The sequence below is a fragment of the Erinaceus europaeus genome, chromosome 15 (genome assembly GCF_950295315.1).
Source record: "Erinaceus europaeus chromosome 15, mEriEur2.1, whole genome shotgun sequence".
Classification (NCBI taxonomy): domain Eukaryota; kingdom Metazoa; phylum Chordata; class Mammalia; order Eulipotyphla; family Erinaceidae; genus Erinaceus; species Erinaceus europaeus.
This window is the reverse complement of record NC_080176.1, coordinates 23,279,382-23,299,786: the sequence shown is the minus strand read 5'-3', so window position 1 is coordinate 23,299,786 and position 20,405 is coordinate 23,279,382. Positions and strand designations below refer to the sequence as shown.

At 53.2% G+C, this 20,405-nt stretch overlaps 1 protein-coding gene and 1 long non-coding RNA gene across 2 annotated transcripts; one reads left to right on the top strand and one right to left on the bottom strand.

Annotated features, from left to right (window-relative positions):
• The first annotated feature begins 39 nt into the window (after positions 1–39).
• On the top strand, positions 40–15,680 carry LOC132533126 (uncharacterized). Its single transcript, XR_009545017.1, has 3 exons — positions 40–126; positions 8,445–8,540; positions 15,252–15,680. It is a non-coding gene; the product is annotated as an uncharacterized LOC132533126 (long non-coding RNA).
• KDELR2 (KDEL endoplasmic reticulum protein retention receptor 2) lies at positions 5,730–20,045 on the bottom strand. Its single transcript, XM_007525045.3, has 5 exons — positions 19,864–20,045; positions 10,486–10,586; positions 7,160–7,318; positions 6,157–6,409; positions 5,730–6,023 (listed from the first exon to the last, which is right to left on the bottom strand). Exons 1-5 carry the CDS (start codon positions 19,952–19,954, stop codon positions 5,989–5,991), a joined length of 639 nt encoding a protein of 212 aa, XP_007525107.1. The 5' UTR covers positions 19,955–20,045; the 3' UTR covers positions 5,730–5,988.
• Between the last annotated feature and the right edge of the window lie 360 nt (positions 20,046–20,405).

Below are 20,405 nucleotides of genomic sequence, written 5' to 3'. Positions count from 1 at the left end.
GTGACGATTCCCTCAGCCGCAGGAATGTGACGCTATGTGCAGGGCGTGGCCGCCAGCGGGGCGTTTGCGCCTGCGCGGACCCTGTACCCGGAAGTCGCTGTCTGGCGGCCGCGCGCGTCTGTGCAGGTGTGTAGTCGGGGTGCCAGTTGTGGACGTGGCGGGCACGGGGACGGGCAGGCTTGCGGTTAACATCTGGATGTGTGGACCCATGCGTCTCGGAAGGGGCATTTCTGTGCCCCGCGCGGCCAGTGTATCCCCCACCCCGTCTGCCGCGCCCCGGGTCCAAGCTGCCCACCTGCCCGTTGCCTGCACCCCTGCTCGGTGCACCGCCCCCAGGCCTGCGGCAGACCTGCCCGGTCCCTCCACGTTCGATCCTGGGCAAGATTAGGGAGACAGCACAGGAGTCTGCCCAAGACTATCCTGCTTGAACCCCCAACACCACCATCAGCCAGAGCTGAGCAGCGCTCTGGTATTTCTCTCGGTATCTCTCATTAAAATAATGTTTATTAAATAAAGAGCAGGGGAGACAGCACAGGGTTCTGCTGAAGACTACTTCTTGAAGCTCTAAGGCCCCGGGTTCAACCCCCAGTACCACCATCAGCCAAAGCTGAGCAGGGCTCTGGCCTTTCTCTCTGTGTCTCATTAAAATTAATAAAATATTAATGTTTCCTACTCGGAGGCTGCAATGGTGGCGCACCTGGTTGAGCACACACATTACAGTACGCAAATACCCAGGTTCAAGCCCTCAGTCCCACCTGTAGGGGGAAAGCTTCATGAGCGGTGAAGCAGGGCTGCAGGTGTCTCTCTCCCAGTTTCTCTGTCCTATTCAATAATGAGAGAGAAAAGATCCCTACCCTCGCAGATACATACTCCCTTTTGCTGCCCTTGTTTTATTGTTGTAATTATTGTTACTGATATCATCATTGTTGGGTAGGGCAGAGAGAAATGAAGAGGGGAAGACGGAGAGAAAGACACCTGCAGACCTGCTTCACCGCCTGTGAAGCGACCCCCCTGCAGGTGGGGAGTGGGTAGCTTGAACCGGTGCAAGGATCCGGGTTCAAGCCCTGGCTCCCACCTGCAGGTGGCTATCTTTCTCTCTCCCTATCTTCCCCTCCTCTCAACTTCTCTGTCCTATCCAAAAAAATGGCTTCCAGAAGCAGTGGATTCATAGCATAGGCATTGAGCCCCAGGGATAACCCTGGAGACAAGAAAGAAAACTACTAAGCAACTTAGTAGTAGCTGGGTTTGTTTGTTTTTTAGTTTAGCACTGGGATTCACTGTCTGTGTGATTAATCCACCGCTCCTGGAAGCCATCTTATCCCCCCCTTTTTTCTCCTTTCTTTTTTATTTGATAGAACAGGAATTTTGAGAAGGGGGGGTGATAGAGAAACAGAGCCACCTGCATCTCAGCTTCACCAATTGTGGAGGTTCTCCTCTGCAGCTGGACGCTGGGCTTGAACACAGGTGTCTGCTTTTGGTAACACGTGATCTCAGTCAGGCGTACCACAGTCCATCCCGTATGTTGAAGTGGAGCCCAGGAGAGATGGCCTGAGGTAACAGGTCGTTGGCTCAAAGTTCAGCACCACTTTCTGCCGAGCAGAGTAGTGCTCTGGTCCTCTGACAGTAATGTTTTCGATCTGTCTATCCCCTGGGGGAGTTGCACACGAGACAGACAGGAGTTAAGCCACAGCACTGCTGGTTGGTACACACAGCGATGGAGATCCAAGCAGGAGCCTCAGACATGCAAGTCCAGCACTCTACCATTTCATAAATCTCCCAGCCACATCATTTTATTTCTACCCCATTTTCATTTATTTTTTAACATAGAGGGTACCTTTTTTAATATTAATTTATTCCCTTTTGTTGTCCTTGTTTTATTGTTGTAGTTATTAACTGTTATTGTTATTGATGTTATTGCTGTTGGACAGGACAGATATGGAGAGAGGAGGGGAAGACAGAGAGGAGGAGAGAAAGATAGACACCTGCAGACCTGCTTCACCGCCTGTAAAACAATCTCCCCTGTAGTTGGGGAGCCGGGGGCTCGAACTGGGATCCTTACACCAGTCTCTGCTTTGCGCAACCTGCATTTAGCCTGCTGTGCTACACCCGACTTCCCTATTTATTTTTTTTAACATGTAAACATGGGCAGGTAGATGGCTCACCAGGAAGAGTGCCCACTTGACCATGCTTGAGCCTTGGGCAGACCAGAGCACCAGGTTCACGGGCCAGTGGAGTGGTGCTGTGTCTCCCTGCTCTGTCTGTGACGGAAAGTAACAGCCGGCCAGGAATAGTGGAATCGCACAGGTACGATGCCCAGTGGCAGAAAGAAGCAAACGTGCTCAGTATGGTTCCTGTCACTCCTGGTCCACTCAGCCTTGTGCTATGGTGTGTCACTGCACTGGGCTAGGTCGGCTTGCGCCTCAGAAGCTGGCAGCGATGTTCTGCCGGAGCTAACGATGGTACCACGGAAATGGACTCCGGGGCACCTTTCAGAACCACCCGAGGCGGGCCCAGCTGCCACTGTAGCCTCTCAGAAAGGCGGGCCCAGGTCAGGGCTCAATTCGGGCAGAAGCCAATACCAGGCAGGGCAGCTGCCCTGGCGATTCCACTTTTAGCCGTTGGAGGGAGAAGCGCGCACCAGGGACTGATGAGGGGCTCACCTCTGTAGTACCTCTCCTAAAAGGCTCAGATAGGCCAGTGGGAGCCAAGAGGGATTCTTGCCAGGGCTCATTCATAGCCAGCCCTTGAGACACCTGTCCAAACCTAGCGGGGGGGGGGGGGGGGGGAGGGGGGGAGACCGGGCCACTGAGGCTCAATGCTGTCGCCAGCCTTGCTTCAGAGGTTCACAGACCTGCATGAGTCCCATGGCGAGAGTCCGAGGGGAGGGAGAATGGACTCCTACTAAACCCAAGGGCAGAGCTGGCGAGTGGGGACACAAACTTGCCGGAAGTCTGCCCCGAAGCTCGTGCTTCTTTACACGAGGCTCCACAAAGCTCTAGATCTTGGCTCCATCTTCCCAAGGGGCTGTCCTGCCCCACGGCCTCTGCTGGGCCAGCTGTGAACCATTTCTGCAAGAGTTTTCTCGCACAAACTGACTGTGGCCTCCCCTCTCAGGAGGCGGCAGGGAGCAGAACTGCGCGCAGCTCACCTGCATGGGGAGCCAACTGGCATCCACACAGCCAAGAGCCTTTTTGGGACCTGAGCCCCGAGGTGCCGACTTGCTGACCTCACTTCATGGACTTTCTCTTCATGGCTCATGTTAAAAAGATTCACACAGGGGCTGGGCGGTAGCACAGCAGGTTAAGCGCACATGGCGCGAAGCACAAGGACCGGCGTAAGGATCCCGGTTCGAGCCCCTAGTTCCCCACCTGCAGGGGAGTCACTTCACAGGCGGTGAAGCAGGTCTGCAGGTGTCTATCTTTCTCTCCTCCTCTCTATCTTCCCCTCCTCTCTCCATTTCTCTCTGTCCTATCCAACAACGACATCAATAATAATAAAACAGGGCAACAAAAGGGAAAATAAGTAAATATAAACAAATAAAAACTCACACGGGGTCAGGTGGTGGTGCACCTGGTTGAGCGCACACGTTGCAATGCTCAAGGCCCTGGGTTTGAGCCCCTGGTCCCCACTTGCAGGGGGAAAGCTTCCTGAGTGGTGAAGCAGGGCTGTGGGTCTCTGTCTCTCTCTCCCCCTTCCTCTCAATTTCTGGCTGTGTCTATCCAATAAATAAAGATATATATTTTTAAAACCTGAAAAAAAATATTCACACAAATCAAACAGCTCAGTAAGAAATATTAATTACCTGATAATCTTTATTCAGGAAGTGAAAGTAACTCAAAACAGTGCTTCATAAGTCGGGTCACACAAGGCCTTTGCTTCCCACATGTGCCAGGGCTCTGCCTGGCACAGCACCCCACCGGACACCCTGGCCACAGGGTGGCGGCTCAGTCCTGGCCACAGGGCTGAAGCCTGGCAGGAGCTCAGGTCCTGGGTCCTCGTCGTAGGAACAGTGCCCTCCGGGGAGTGCCCCAGCCTGTATTTGATTACATGCGCAGAAACAGCTGTATGCCCCCCACCCACCCCGTGCAGGCAGGCAGCAAGCAGTCTGCACACTCACGATGGGACCCGTGGCCTTTCTCTACACTCTTCGGGTCTTCTGAGGAGCCACACCAAGACTGGGGTGCGGAGAAGACAGATACTGAAACAGTGGCTGGATCATGGGGCGTGGGGCAAAGCGAGGTGAGGGAGAGGCAGCGCTGCTAGCAGAGAAGCAGCCCCAAGATGCCCCAGATGCCAGCAGAGCCCACAGCTCCCTCCCACACTGTCTGAGTGCAGCAAGCAAGCACCATGCCCTTCCTGTGGGTAGCACTGCTAGGCTCCAACACTCAATGGTGACAGCACAGCGTACACAAGCAAAGCGCTATGCTTCCACAGGAATCGCAAAATGTAGTCAGTCACTAGAATGAAACTCATGTGGAAAAATTCCAAAGCTGACACTCGATAAGGAGTTTGAGGCTGGAGTTAAGTGGATACAGCTTGCAGCCCACTCACTATAGCTTTCATTGCCAGGTGGTTAAAAAGAAGTCCTGGCAGAGGCTGTTTCAAAAGTCTAATTTAAAAGAAGAAAATGTATTCTATGTTTACTGAATTGTTTACTTAAGATAGTAACAAAAATAAACCATAAAGAGCTCAATCAAAAAAGAAAAAGTATATTAAAAAATTAAAAAAAAAAAAAAAGTATAAGATGACTGGGGGCCGGGCAGTGGTGCAGCGGGTTAAGCGCACATAGTACAAAGCACAAGGACCCTCACAAGATCCCAGCTGAAACTCCAGCTCCCCACCTGCAGGAGGGGTTGCTTCACAAGCAGTGAAGCAGGTCTACAGGCGTCTTTCACTCCCCCTGTCTGTCTGCCTGTCCTCTCTCAATTTCTCTGTTCTGTCCAATAAGAAAAAGAAAAGAAAGAAAAAATAGCCCCAGGAGCAGTAGATTTGTAGTGCAGGCACCGAGCCCCAGCGATAACCCTGGAGGCAAAAAAAGAAAGAAAGAAAAAGAAAAAAAAAAGAATGAGCATTGGTGCTGCCGATTAAGGAAAGACGGAATCACTCACTACCCAAAAGTCATGCGAGAGAGATTTGGAAGCTGAGAGCAGACATGGTTGTGGTACTCTTCCAGAATCTAAAGCCAAGGTCCCAGGTGACTTCTTTATTTCTGTTCCTCGGAGGAGCACAGCCCCCATCGCAAGCCACAACCATCGGTGTCCCTCCAGCAGCAGCCTGGGACCGGCTCCCGGGACTCTCCTGAGCAGGGAAGAGGGCAGGCACCTTTGGTGACTCTTACAGGAGACTCCATCTACATTCACAATCTGGATTTTGGTGACGAAAACTGTAAGACTCGGAAGCCATCCTCACCGGCCTCATGCGTAGTGTCGTGATATCCAAGGGAGGATTCCCACTTCAGGTGGGGAAAAAATCTGAACAGATCTGCTGAACTGAACGTAGTGTCTCGGATTTTAAACCAATACAACACAACTTTTGGCAAAGAAAAATAATAATAAAATAAATATAATGGAATGCAGATCTGATAGATGGAAGAATATATAATCTACCAACTTTCAAGGAGTACAATTTCACTGCAGATACACATACCAAAAAAAAAAAATCAATTTCAAAGAATTAAAAAAAAGGTTGCACATATTCCTCACCAAGTCTTACTTTGAGAACTACCCCAATTGAAGCTACACATTGGATTTATTAATACGGCATTAAGTTTCTTTGTGTAAAAAAATCTTTGTACATAGTAATAAAAAAAGGTAAGGCGAGATGCGATAAACAGAAACCTTCTGGGCCTTTCCCCGGGTCCCCCGGAGCTGGGGTGGCCATCTGCAACCAAAGGGAGTTTCTGCCCCTCCGCATCAAGCATCTCGGGCCTCTGCTCGGGGAGAGCTCTGTCCGAGCACCTGAAGGACAGAGGCTGGTGACGCGTGGCACTTACGCCGGCAGACTGAGCTTCTTTCCCTTGAGTACTGCGGGGGAGAGCGGGAGAGAGCCGGTCAGGTTTGCCTGGGCAGGCCGCCCGTCCTCCTCGCCCTCGCCCTCACCCCCACCTGTCAGACAAGGCGCACGGCGAGCAGGCAGGCCGCATGCAGCCCCACATACCTTTTGTGACGTACAAGTAGAAAAAGTCGCAGTAGAGGATGGTCTGGACCACACCGGCCACCACGGCGATGAGGTCGAAGAAGCCCTCGAAGTAGAAGCGCCAGACCCAGTTGACAAGATAGAGAGCACGGTAGAGGCCCAGGAAGAACAGGTAGTGAGTGGTGATGGTCTCTGCTTCACCGGTCTTGCTGATCATGAAGAGCTGTGGCAGGATGGCCACCGACTCCAGGTAGATGGAGAAGGTCCACAAGATCTGTGGGAGAGATGCTGGGTTGGCGTGGCGACAGATGTGCCTGCCTCCCCAGCGTCTGGGCACCCGGCACATACGAGGGCTGCCTGGGAGGGAGGCTGACAGCGGGGACTGGACGGCCGCTCCTCTTTGATCCCGGGAGCGATTTCTGTGGACCTACACCGCTGCCCCTGCACCTGCCCAGCCCACCCGGAATCTGGCTTGATTTCCAGTCCTTGGCTCCTTCCACACCCCAACCCTTGAGGCACTTCCCTCCAGGCAACCGACACAGCCTCAAAACATGGGTCTCCACTGCACCTTCTCCCAGCCCACCACTCCTGTAGCCTCAGGTCTCTGCACTGGGGGTGAACCAAAGGCATCAGACGGAGGGGCTGTGGTCACACCACCTCTGCCCGGTCAGATACTTGCTGCTGCAGACAGAGCCCTGGCATGTGTCCTGGGAGCGCTCTCTACACGGCACAGTGCTGAAGGCTGGGGAGCCACACAGATCACTTCTGCCAAGTGCAGCAGCTCTGCTCAGGAACCCGAGATGTAGCTCAGGGGGTGATGCGCATGCCTAGAGACAACTGAGTCCTGTGAGCAACTGGCCAGGCAGGGCGCTCAGAAGCCCCTTTTCATTCCCTGGCCACAATACTGTCATGTTGCCCCAGAAGCTGGCTAGCGTGAAACAAAAGATAAAAGAAAGAGAACTGGCCCGCGTTACCTGCCAATTGGGGAGACTGACCGTGACCACTACACGGACGCCTAACTAACCTCGAGGGGGGAGAAGTCGTGGTTGACCAGAAAGGACAGGCCCCCCACGGGGACCACCAGGAACTCCACTCGGAAGGTGTCGTGGTTCCCGTCGTAGGTGGCCTTGAACTTCATGTAGATGAGGTACACGGTGGCGTATGAGCAGGCAATGTAGATGAGCTGAGAACAGAGGTCGGGCTAAGTCACCAGGGCCGCCACCCCTCCAGGTCACCCGAGCCCCCTGCAGTGTTCCTTACACGTCACACACGCACGGACGCTAAGGCCAGGTGGCAGCACACCTGGCTGAGCGCCTTCACTGCAGTGCACGATGACCTGGGTTTAAGCCCCTCGACTTATTTTCCTTTGTGTTGCCCTTGGCTGTTTTTGTTCGTTTGTTTTACCTGCAGGGAGAGAGCTTCACGAGTTGGGAAGTAGAGCTGCAGGTGTTTCTCTCCCTATCTTCCCCTTCACTCTCAATCTTTCTGTCTCTATCCAGTAATAAATAATTTTTAAAAACAGACACTTTATGGGGGTCAGGAGGTAGCGCAGCAGGTTAAGTGCACGTGGCGTCAAGCGCAAGGACTGGCATAAGGATCCCGGTTCGAGCCCCTGGCTCCCCACCTGCAGGGGAGTCGTTTTACAGGTGGTGAAGCAGGTCTGCAGGTGTCTATCTTTCTCTCCCCCTCTCTCGATTTCTCTCTCTGTCCTATCCAACAACAAACGACATCAACAACAACAATAATAACCACAACAAGGCTACAACAAGGACAACAAAAGGGGGGAAAAATGGCCTCTAGGAGCAGTGGATTCAAGGTGCAGGCACTGAACCCCAGCAATAACCCTGGAGGCAAAAAAAAAAAAGACTATATAATACATATTATAAAGCTTAAAATTTAGATATAGAAAAATTCACTTTTTTTGGGGGGGAGGATATAGTTCTGAGTCATAATTCCAATCAAAACACAGAGGATCCTAACAGCCCCAATGCCCGTCCCACTGCCCGTCTGTGCCCAAGACTTCTCCTGGCCAGGCCCCCTGGCAGCCACCAATCTGCCCGTGGTTGCTCAGGCTGGCCCTCCCTCCCAGAGTGCTAGAGAAATGAGATCACATGGCAGGCTGCCTCTGAGGCGGCTTCTCAGTCAGCATGAGGCGTCAGCCTTCAGTATCTGTGACCGCTGTTGGGGCAGCGTGCTGACGCTCTCCCCAGGGAAGGGCTGGCTGCCTCTGCTCAGGGCTGCCTGGACACCTGCACAGCTCAGTGTGAAGGGGAATGTTCACTTCTCTTGGATAATCCGCCTGTTGACAGGAATGCCAGCATGCTGAGTGAGACAGCCGGAGAGAAAGACCGGCCCTGAGTCATCTCGCTAAGAGGAAGAATAAAGGACAAGAGGGGAGACACAAGGTGAGACTTGGACTGGGGTGGCCATCACACCAAAGCAAAGGACTCTGGGGGAGCTGGGAGAGGGCCAGGATAAGGGGACACTGGGATCCTGGTGTGTCCCTAGATGCTAGTCAAGGGGAGATGAGAGTCTGTTGGGTCCCTGTCTATGGTAATGTGTGTTCTCAACTGGGATTGGCACCACCCGGTCCCCTCAATTTTTTTTTTACCAGAGCACTGGTTTATGTGGTGCGGTAGATTGAAGCTGGGACTTCAGAGCCTCATCCAAAACCATTTTGCTATCTATCCCCACTCACCCCACCCTCAGCTGCTCCTCTTGACCTGAGAGAGCTACGCAGTATCTGTCAGCTCACCAAAGTGGTGAGTCATACCACTACCAAACTGTCAACTACTGTCAGTACCCAGACATAAAGAACACCCCTCTAAGAGGTCACTTGTCCACACATGTATTGTGCATGTGTCTATGAAGAAGAGAACACGTGACCAGCGTGTAAGTAGAAGAACACAAATATACAGGACTATACACAGTCTCCCTCAAGGGAACACGTGGCCCTTGGTTAGTGAGACTGCAGCCACCGAGGCCGAGGCCAGCAGCCGGGGAGAGGGCCCGCTCACCTCCCCTCAGCACTGCAAACCTTGCTCTCGCCAGATGTTCAAGACTTTCTGCCTAGAAACTGGAGCTCAGCAGGGACTCCTCTGGGAGCCAGGAGTCCTGGGATGCCCCCCACACACATGCCTGATGCCCACATTCTAACATGCCCAGGCGACAGCAGGGACCAGCTGTGTGAAGCGAGCTGGTACAAGGCTTCTGTCATGCAGCACCAGGGTGCCCAGAGGCAAGTGCCCACAACAGTACCTGGTCGGCATTTGTGGAAGAAACAAAAGACCCAGGACACACAGCCACAGAACCCTTCACAGCACCTGCCCCAAGCTCAGTCCTTGTGGTTTAATCCTCAGAACATGTATGTTCATGTGCTTTAAAAAATAAGGCCTCCAGAGAGAGAGCACAGTGGGTTAAGCACACATGGTGCAAAGTGCAAGGACCTGCATGAGGATCCTGGTTCGAGCCCCCAGGTCCCCACCTGCAGGGAGTCACTTCAGAGGCAGTGATGCAGGTGTGCAGGTGTCTGTTTCTTTCCCCGTCTGTCTTCCTCTCCTCTCTCCATTTTTCTCTGTCCTAGCCAACAATGATGACATCAATAACAATAATAACTGTAACAATAAAAAAATAGCAATGGCAAAAAAAGGGAATAAAGAAAGAAAGACCAAGAAGTTAAAAAACAAAACAAAACACAGTTGCCTACGTGGAGTACAGCAGATGCGCAGTGTAAGGAAATGTATGAGGCCCACACATGCCCTCACACAGCAGCCAGGAGCCCCCTTCCTTCCTGGTTCTGAACCGACTTGCTGGGCTTGTGGGGAGTCTGTGATTTCTATTGCTTGGCATCATCATCAGCCCTGCTGTTTCTCCCAGGGCTGCCACGCACTTCAGAAGTTAATCTTACTCAAGAAACTTAAGGTTTTAAAATCTCTAAGCATGAAGTACTTTAATTAAACAGATACTGCTTTGAAAAAGAAGAAACAAGCTTGATGATAACCTAACCCTGTCCCAGTTCTGGGTGGTCTTGAAGTGCCAATGTCAGGAACGGCATGTTTGGATATTCTTCCTTTTTTAAAAAATTATTTATTTATTGAATAGAGGAGGCCAGAAATTGACAGGGAAGGGGGTGATAGGGAGGGAGGGAGACAGACACCTGCAGCCCCGCTTCACCACCCGTGAAGCTTTCCCCCTGTGGGTGGGGACGGGGGGGGGGGGGCTTAAACCCGGGTCCTTGCACACTCAGCCAGGTGTACCACCATGCAGTCCCTGGATATTATTCTCGAGCTGTCCAACTGGACAGCTGACATGAACCCACAGACTGGACATGTCCCCAGGGTGCCGCCGTACCTTCATCGAGGTGTTGTATAATGAGATAAAGGACGTAAAGAGATCCAGGTAACGAGTTGTGAAGACCAGTGCAAACAGAAGCTGGCTTTTACCAGAAATACCTGAGGGGAGAAAAAAGGAGAGGGTCAGAGAAGCCTGGAAGTTTATGCTCAGTGCTGACAGATCACATGGCAGAACGTGCAGACGCAGAAGGTAGGACAGAGCCAGCCTGGGGAGGTTCTGGCAAGGCCTCTCCTGGATTCACACGCTTTTACTACAGCACCAGGAAGCATACATTCAAATGAACTTCTGTCTCTCAACTACATCCCTCTGAGAAAGAACACAGTTCTTTCAGGTCTCCTGCTGGTCACTGTTGTAACTGGACATACAACATTCACCATCTTTCTTTCCATTCTGAACTAGCGCTTTACAGGGACGGCATGGGGCCAGAAGTCCACTAGGTGAGGAACAGACTCAGACTCCTACTCGGACCAGCAGTCGCCCCCCCCCCCCCCCAACAGTGACAAGACAGCCCCAGGTGACTTCTCCTGTGAGGGCAGTACTCACTCACATGTTCCTGGGTGCCAGACTTCAAAGCAGCGGGCTCTGCCTCGGCCACCTCCAGGCACCAGCCAGCCCCTGGAGCGTGAGAGAACCCCCAGAACGGGAGGACTGCCCAGATGCCTGAACCTGCCTAGCTCCCCAGCTCCCCCAGTGGGGAGCTTCACCCCACTAGACACTAAGTGGGAAGTCAGCAAAACGGGGCTGCCCTGCCGGGACAGCAGTCACTGGCCTTTGATGGCCCTCTCCACAGCAGTTCACAGCATGCTGGAATGCCGCTTCCTTGGGCTGTTCCAGACTGTTCCCACGCAAGGGACCCCGGGTCCGTTAAGCAACAGTCACCGAAGAACAGTCAGGCCGATCCTTCAGCCTTTGCGCCACCAGTGGAGATTCCTTCTTCCTTCCTTCCTATTTTTTGCTATCAAAGATCAGTGTTCTGTTGCTGACAGAGAACGTGAGGGAAGACAAGGTGGGGCAGAAAGACCACCACTTGACATTCACACTGGTTATTTGTCGAGGCCTCCAGAGACCATTCCATTTTCTTTGTGGTTCTTTCCACATTTTAGGTTAAAAGCTCAAAGGTGCAGAGCTGGAGAGACAGTAAGTGGTTCTGCAAAAGGCCTTCAGGCCTGAGGCTCGGAGGCCCCACCCCAGTCATAAACTGCAGCTGACCAGTATTCTGGTAAAAGACAAAACAGAACTATGGCATACGTATGAGCCGACTTTGTTAGAGGCTTTATTGAATGATACCTTTGAAAATATTTATTTACTTATTTAGGAGAGACTAGAGCACCACTCTGGCTCATGCAACACCAGGGACAGAGTGCAGAGTCCATGCTTGGAGACCCAGTGCTCTGGCCACCTCGTCACAAACCAGGGCTGTGCCAGCAGGGTCTTGTCCTCTCCGATGCCGGAGGTCGGGGGCCATCCCGTCGCTGTTCCTCCCAGCCCTCTCGGCAGCCCAACCTTCTCTGGGAAGTCCTCTTTGAAGACAGCCTCCCCTGGTGCCCATCCCTTCAGCGAGCGTCAGCCTCTCAGGAGCTGCGCCGCCAGCTGTTACAGGGCCTATAAAAGCACCCCTGCCCGCCTTGCCTTCTGCTCTGAGCCACTACTGGGCCAGACAGGCAGCAGGGCTAAGAAAGTGTGTGCGGGCAGGGCAGTGGCGACACAGGGCTGCAGGTCTCCCTCCCCCTCTCAACTTCTGTCTCTATCTAAAATAAATAAGACATATTAAAATATATGTATATTTGCTGAATGAATGAACTCATGGACAAAAGTAAATGGAATTCATTGTAACTGCCTGTCAAGGGGTGAATCCCATTCTGTGATGTTTTGGGGCAGCACTTCTCAAGCGACCCAAGTCACATTGCCTCCCTGTGACTGTAAGTGACAGAAGTAACATGAGCTCTGGGCTATGCCCTGACTCGCAACCAGCAGAGCCTGGGCACAGGAGCAGGACAGCCAGCCTGGCGTTTGCCACGGGGGCCGCCACTCGGGGAGTCTGAGGTGCGCAACCGCCTGGACCTCCCTTCCTCCCTTCAAACATCTGCATATCGCACACGACTTTTCCCCAAATAATCTCACTGGGGGCCATACTTATGGTGTGACTGGCACATGGGTGCAGCTTTCCGTGTCCCTGTGACAGGTGTCTGGCAAACATACTCCACCCCAACTTAGTACTTTTTGTTTTTTTTCCGTACTTTTTGTTTTTTTTCCCCAGAGCCCTGCTCAGCTCTGGCTGATGGTGGTGCGGGGGATTGAACCTGGGACTTTAGAGTCTCAGGCCTGAGTCTCCTTGCAGAACCATTATGCTACCCACCCCTGCCCAACTTAGTACTTTTTCCAACACCATCAAGAGGACCCCAACGTCTCTCCCCCCACCCTGTCCCCAGAGTCTAGCAAAAGGCTGCCAGTTCTTCTTTGAGAAGGAAACGACTGCTCCCTGCTGCTTGGCACAGCAGGCCAGGGACAGGAGGGTGGAGAGGGCAGCAAAGGGAGAGACAGACAGACACCTGCAGCCCTGACTCGCCTCTGGAAGCTTCCCTCTGCAGGTGGAGGCCAGGCATGGTAATGTGTGCCCTATCGGGTGCGCCCCGCCCTCCCCGCCCCTTGGTGCGGTTTCCATCTCCAGGGTTTCCAGAGCACAGCACCAGCCGCTTCCATGACTACTCGCAGGGCCACCACCACCTCCCCGCAGGCAGGAACTGCCACCCCGACCGACCGACCCCTCGACATCTGGAGGAGACACGTGCACAGGAGAGGTCCTGACACACTCTACCGGACCCTCACACACACAGTGCCCGGCGAGCAGGCCCTGCCCACACCCTGCCCACAGCAGAGGCTGCAGACCTCTTGCCTGACTGCAGCTGGAGCCCAAGCCCTGCATCCAGAGAGGCCAGCAGCCTCGCCTACCTGCTCCACTCTGCTCTCCCTACCTGCCCTCCCCTCCCAGCAGATTGAGGCCTTGCTGGCCCTGTTCACTCCAGCTGCTCACCATGTGGCTCAGCCATGTATGTGCGCTTTCACCTTGCCGACACCGATGAGTTAGGCACCGGGAGAGGCGTCCTGCCTATCACCCGCAGGGTGACACCGAGACCACACCGAGACCTCGGGCAGAGCATAGCCAACTAGGCTGTGTCCAGTGGATTCTGATGTTCCGCTCTGCAGGGTACTCACTCCCTGGCAGGAGGTCCAGGGCTTTCCTGGGGCCTCCCTGTCACATCCAGACTTTTTATTTTTATTTTGTTTTTTATTATCTTTATTTATTGGATAGAGACAGCCAGGAATCAAGAGGGAAGGGGGTGATAAAGAGAGAGAGACTTGCAGCCCTGCTTCACCACTCGTAAAGCTTTCCCCATGCAGGTGGGGACCGGGGACTAGAACCCAGGTCCTTGTGCATTGCAATACATGCGCTTAACCAGGTGCACCACCACCCAGCCCCTTTACACTGCCCACGCTCATTGGGGCCCGGATGTTGACCTTTCCACACAAGTCTTGTTACGCCCACTAAAATACAGCCTGTTTGACAGCAGGACCAGGACAGGCTCCGAGCTGTGCCCCGGGGCTGCAGAGAACCATGCTGGGTGATCAATAAACAGAGAAAGGGACAGAGGTGAAGCGCTGCAGACAAGGAGCCAGGGAGGGATGGGGACAGGGAGGCAGCCAAGAGTCCACTCTGGATCTCAGCACAGTTCACCTAGCTTACTAATGACTGCTGGCCTCCAGGAAAACGGAGAAAAGCTACTCGTCCAGACCAAGGCTACTTCTCTGAGCCCACCCAAGGCGTGCGGAGGACAGCCACCTGAGCACGCCACGTCATGCCATACCACGCCACAGAGGCAGGAGACGGGCAGCCCACCCGTCTGCACATTCTGCCAGAATGAGGGTGGAGGAGGGACACAGCTAAACAAGGCCAAGTCCTGTAAGGCAGTCGTTCTCAGATCAGTCAGGAAAACACAATCTCCATTTTCCCCAACAAAAAGGAAGGTCTGCCTCTTCCCTTATGCCGAGGGGAAACAGACCCACACCACAGCTGCAGGTGTTCAAATCAGGTGTCCATTAGTGCAGCCTGGAAGGTTCCTAGCCATGACCACAGAACGCCAGCTAAGACCCACAGGGATGCAGGGGTTACACAGGCTCCTGTGCTGACTATGGGCCCCAGGTCAGGTCGATGGGGTTTACAGTTAACAATATTTATACACTTTTCTCATATTTGGGAGCTACTCTCTTCCCTGAGCCAGCTTTCTAGTCTTTTTTCCAACTCTGACACCATCTCCCCGGGCAATAGCTTGGGTTCACCTGCAAATTAGCTGTCAGACTCAGGCAAAAACTAGTAAAGTCATGGGCCCTTGGAATATACCTAAAATAGGGGGTTGGGCAGTAGTGCAGTGGGTTAAGCGCATGTGGCACAAAGTGCAAGGACCAGCGTTAGGATCCCAGTTTGAGCCCTGAGCTCCCTACCTGCAGTCGAGTGGCTTCACAGGCGATGAAGCAGGTCTGCAGGTGTCTATCTTTCTCTCCCCCTTGTCTTCCCGTCCTCTCTCCATTTCACTCTGTCCTATCCAACAATGACAACAGCAATAACAACAACAATAATAACCACAACAACAATAAAAAAACCCAAGGTCAACAAAAAGGAAAATAAATATTAGAAAAAAAAAAAGGAATATACCTCAAATTTTCAGTTTGTTTGACTCTATATGTTAACTTTGTTTTTCGGCCACCAGGTTCCAGATGCCAGCATGATGCCAACCCGACTTCCCTGGGCAAACGACCCCACCATGTGTCCTGGAGCCCCGCTTTCCCAGAGCTCTGCCCCATTAGGGAAAGAGACAGGCTGGAGTATGGATCCACCTGCCAATGCCCATGTTCAGCGGGGAAGCAATTACAGAAGCCAGACCTTCCACCTTCTGCACCCCATAATGACCCTGGGTCCATGCTCCCAGAGGGATAAAGAATAGGAAAGCTATCAGGAAAGGGGATGGGATACGGAGCTCTGGTGGTGGGAACTGAGTGGAATTGTACCCCTACCCCTCTTATCCTATGATCTTGTCAGTGTTTCCATTTTATAAATAAAAATAAAACTCTAAATAAATAAATAAATAAATAAATAAGCTGGTGTCTAAGCCCTAGCCTGCGGCGTTTCCGGGGAGAATGCAGCCTGCACACCAGAATCTCCTGTGCCAGTTATCTGAGCAACTCCTATCCAGTTCTTACTCTTTCCAAAATCTCTAAACAACTTCTATAATTTAGAGTGGAAAACAAGGTGGCTAGTCAGATTCAGCACTTCATTCTGCATCAATGACCTTGGTGACTTTGACATTTAAAAGCTTAAGAAACGATTCATAGTCTGGACATGAGAGCAAGCTAAGAGTGTTCTGTGACCTTACGTTAGCTGTAGGAATACTTGGCAAACACAAACTCAGCTCCTGCGTTTAGTCCTACTCAAGTGTTATATACTCTCTTACTGCCACTACCCAGGACTCCCTTAAGGATCCTATTTTGTGTTCCGGGAGGTGGCACAGTGGATAAAGCACTGGATTCTCAAGCATGAGGCCCCGAGTTCAATCCCCGGCAGCACATGTACTAGAGTGATGTCTGGTTCTTTCTCTCTCTGCCTATCTTTCTCATTAACAAATTCTTTTAAAAAAAAAAAAAAAAGAATCCTATTTCCAGGGGAGGGGGGCGGTATAACTATTATACAAAAAGATCTTAACACCTGAGATTCCCAGGTTCCAGGTTCAATCCCTGTAAGCATCATTATTAAGAGCTGAGTAGTACTCAGGTAAAAACAAACAAGAGGAGAAACACAGATCCAGGGGCTGCAACGTAACTACAGCTGACAAAATCACACTGAGCAGTGGGCAGTTGCTAGAAAGGGGCTGGACAGTGGCGCACCTGGCTGAGCACACACATTATAGTGTACAAGGATCCAGGTTCAAGCCCCTGGTCCCCACCTACAGGAGGGAAGCTTCTGCAGGTGTCTCTCTCCCAATCTCCCTTCCCCCTCTCACTTTTGCTCTGTCTCTATCCAATAATGAATGATGAAATAAATAAATAATAAAGTAAATAATTTTTTTAAAAAACCACTACCCAAACCAAGAGACCCCTCACAGAATGGAAGAAGATCTATACATGCCATACATCAGATAAGAGTTTAATAACCAACATATATAAAGAGCTTGCCAGACTCAACAACAAGACAACAAATAACCCCACCCCAAAATGGGGGGAGGACATGCACAGAATATTCACCACAGAAGAGATCCAAAAGGCCAAGAAACACATGAAAAAATGCTCCAAGTCTCTGATTGTCAGAGAAATGCAAATCAAGACAACAAGGAGATATCACTTCACTCCTGTGACAATGTCATACATCAGAAAAGGTAACAGCAGCAAATGCTGGAGAGGGTGTGGGGTCAAAGGAACCCTCCTGCACTGCTGGTGGGAATGTCAATTAGTCCAATCTCTGTGAAGAACAGTCTGGAGAACTCTCAGAAGGCTAGAAATGGACCTACCCTATGACCCTGCAATTCCCCTCCTGGGGATAGATCCTAAGGAACCCAACACATCCATCCAAAAAGATCTGTGTACACATATGTTCTTGGCAGCACAATTTGTAATAGCCAAAACCTGGAAGCAACCCAGGTGTCCAACAACACATAGAGTGGCTGAGCAAGTTGCGGTATATATACACAATGGAATACCACTCAGCTATAAAAAATGGTGACTTCACCATTTTCAGCCGATCTTGGATGGACCTTGAAAAATTCATGTTAAATGAAATAAGTCAGAAACAGAAGGATGAATATGGGATGATCTCACTCTCAGGCCGAAGTTGAAAAACAAGATCAGAAACGAAAACACAAGTAGAACCTGAAATGTAATTGGCGTATTGCACCAAAGTAAAAGACTCTGGGGTGGGTGGGTGGGGAGAATACAGGTCCATGAAGGATGATAAATGACATAGTGGGGGTTGTATTGTTAAATGGGAAACTGGGGAATGTTATGCATGTACAACTATTGTATTTACTGTTGAATGTAAAACATTAATTCCCCAATAAAGAATTAAAAAAAAAGAAGAAAGTTGCTAGAAAGTTGACCTTAGGGTCTTCGGAGGTAGCACATGGTTCTGCAAAAAGACTTTCATGTCTGAGGTTTCAAGGTCCCAAGTTCAACTCCCAGCACCACCAGAAGCCAGAGCTGAGCTGAGCAGTGCTCTGGTCTCTTTCTCCCTGTGTGTCTTTCTGCTTCTCTCTCTCTCATGTTAAAATAAAATAAAGGACTTTTTAGTGGTAGGTCTCAAAAGTTCTCATGGCAGGAGAAACGCTGGCACCAATGGGGGGGGGGCGGTTAAGAGGAAGAGGTGTGGGGCTGGGCGCTGCGGGTGAAGCGCTTGTTGTGCAAAGCACAAGGGCCAGAGGAAGGATCCCAGTTCGAGCCCCCGGCTCCCCACCTGCAGGGGAATCGATTCACAAGCGTCTTTCTCTCCCCCTTTCTGTCTTCCCCTCCTCTCTCCATTTCTCTCTGTCCTATTCAACAACGAAAACAATTATAGTAACAACAACACCAATAAACAAGGGCAACAAAAAGGAAAAAATGGCCTCCAGGAGCAGTGGATTGGTAGTGCAGGCACTGAGCCCCACCAATAACCCTGGAGGCAAAAAAAAAAAAAAAGAGGAAGAGGTGGCCTACACTCTGTGGAAACTAGAGGATTGAAACACACCACACGAACGTGCAAACAAGCAGAAGCCAGTGAACTTTTTAAAAGACGTGGTGAGAACCACCATGGTTATCATGGTGGGAGGTGGGGAGAAGCACAAAAAGGCAGTGGGGGGGCAGCTCGGAACTATTCCCTGGAATCTACAATCCTGCAAACTACTGTTAACCACAAATAAACAATGCCTGGACCAAAAAAACAAAAAAACACAAACCAAATCCGATATCCTTTTCGATTTTCTGGCAAGGTTTAAGGTCACAGCGCCTCACACGCAGCACAGACCAAACCCAGGAGCCCAGGAGCTGGGATCCGGCGCTCTACCCGCCACCTGGCTGGCAGCAAACACTAAAGTGTAACTGTGCCTGCAGCCCCCTGCCACTTGGCCCCCAGGGCTCGATCCCCTCCACCTGGAAGGCCATCTGGACCCTCAGCCAGACTTCCCGGCCTGGCGCTGGGACTTTGGAACATCTGCCCTGATGCTCAAAGTCCTGCCTGGTTCCCGGATCTCACGGCTGCTAGGGATCCAGAGGTCAGCCGTGGGCGAGGCCTCTGCTCCGGGCCCTCTGAGTGGGGGACACACCTCTGCTCCGCGGGCAGCAGAAAACCAACTTCTCCAACTCGTCAGAAGTCTGCCCCAGGGAGGCAAGTGAGCAAGGCCAGACCCAGAAGGACGATCGGCAGTCTGTCCATCTGCACCCGAGGAGGGAAGCCAGGGCCTTCCGGTGGCCGGTGGCCCTCGTGAAGTGGAGCCAGAATCACGGGGACCGCTGAGGCCATGGGGCTGGGCCTCCAGCCGCTGGAGCTGCAACGCCCCCATGTCACTCAGCCCCCGGACCAGGCGGGCGAGGCCACTCCTGGGTGACGGGAGCACGACAGCCCTGGACGCGCACCCTACCCGGGGCCTCCGGGCGGCGGGGTGAGAGGCTCCCCACCTGCAAGCGGGTCGGCCGCCACGTCAGGCCGCCCGGGCCGCCCACCCGTAGATTCTTGCGCAGGCCCAGCCCGGCTCCCCCGGGCGGCGCCCGGGACCCACTCCGACTCCGATCCCGCGGGACCCAGCCCCGCGCCGCAGACCAGGACCCATTTCCCCGGCCCCTAGCTCTCCACACACCCTGCGCCCCAGGCCCCGAACCCCCGTTTCTGGAACTCCGCGTTCAAACTCCTGAGCCCTGCACCCTCTCCCCGGCCGCCTGTCCGGGCCCGGGCCCCACTTCTTAGCTCCCGTCCAGGCCCTGGGCCCCCACCCCCGGCCCCCACCGCTCCAGCTTGTTAGACACAGCGGGGCCGCAGGCTGTGCGCCCAGGAGCGCCTCCCCCGCTGGGGGGGTGCAGATATGGGTGCAGACAGGTTGCAGGCCGGGGTGTAGACGAGGGTGCCGAGTCGGGGATGCAGACCCGGGTGTAGACGGGGGTGCAGACGGGGGTGTAGACCGGGGGTACCAAGCTGGGGGTGCAGGCCGGGTGTGCAGGCTGGGGTGTAGAGGGCGGTGCAGACCCCGGTGTAGACGGGGATAGCAAAGCCAGGGGGTGTAGACGGGGTACCGAGCCGGGGGTGCAGACCGCGGTGTAGACAGGGTGCCGCGCCGCTCCCCCGCCCCCCGCGGCCTCCCCCGCGCTCACCGGCGCAGGAGCGCGTCTTCCAGATCTTCAGCAGCAGGATGACGATGGCCGCCAGGTGGGACAGGTCCCCGGTCAGCCGGAAGACGTTCATGGCGGCGAGACTGCAGCTGGACGGCGGCGGCGCCTGAGGAAGCGGCGAAGATGGCGAGGCGGCGCGACGTGGCCGCGGACGTGGCCGAACTGCCGGCGCGCGCGCGAGGCAGCCTGGGAGAACGCTGAAGCCACGCCCCCAGGGCACGCCCCTTAAAGGCGCCGATCCGCCCGCGCAGCCTCCTGAGCGCCTCTCAGTGCATCCCGAGTCCGCGCCCACTTCCCGCGGACAGGTTTCCGGCTCCCCCTCCCGGGTGCCAGCGATTTCCTTCGGGGAGCGAGGACACTTCGTGGCAGGGACTCGTGCCCCCTCCCACTGCGCCTGGAGACTGCGCGAAGCCAATCAGAACGGTGGATTGGGGCCTGGGGGAGCCAAAAGGGGGTGTCCGGAGACCCTACCCTCCTGGGGACAATCTGGGCAAGAAAGTGCAAAATGGGGAGTCGGGTGGGAG

Excerpts from the sequence above, each read along its gene's own strand:
- KDELR2 (XM_007525045.3), bottom strand. The coding sequence starts at position 19,954 with ATGAACGTCTTCCGGCTGACCGGGGACCTGTCCCACCTGGCGGCCATC. Across the intron at positions 7,319-10,485 it reads TATACAACACCTCGATGAAG|CTCATCTACATTGCCTGCTC; the intron begins GTACGGCGGCAC and ends CTCTGTTCTCAG. Across the intron at positions 6,024-6,156 it reads CTACTTGTACGTCACAAAAG|TACTCAAGGGAAAGAAGCTC; the intron begins GTATGTGGGGCT and ends TCTCCCCCGCAG.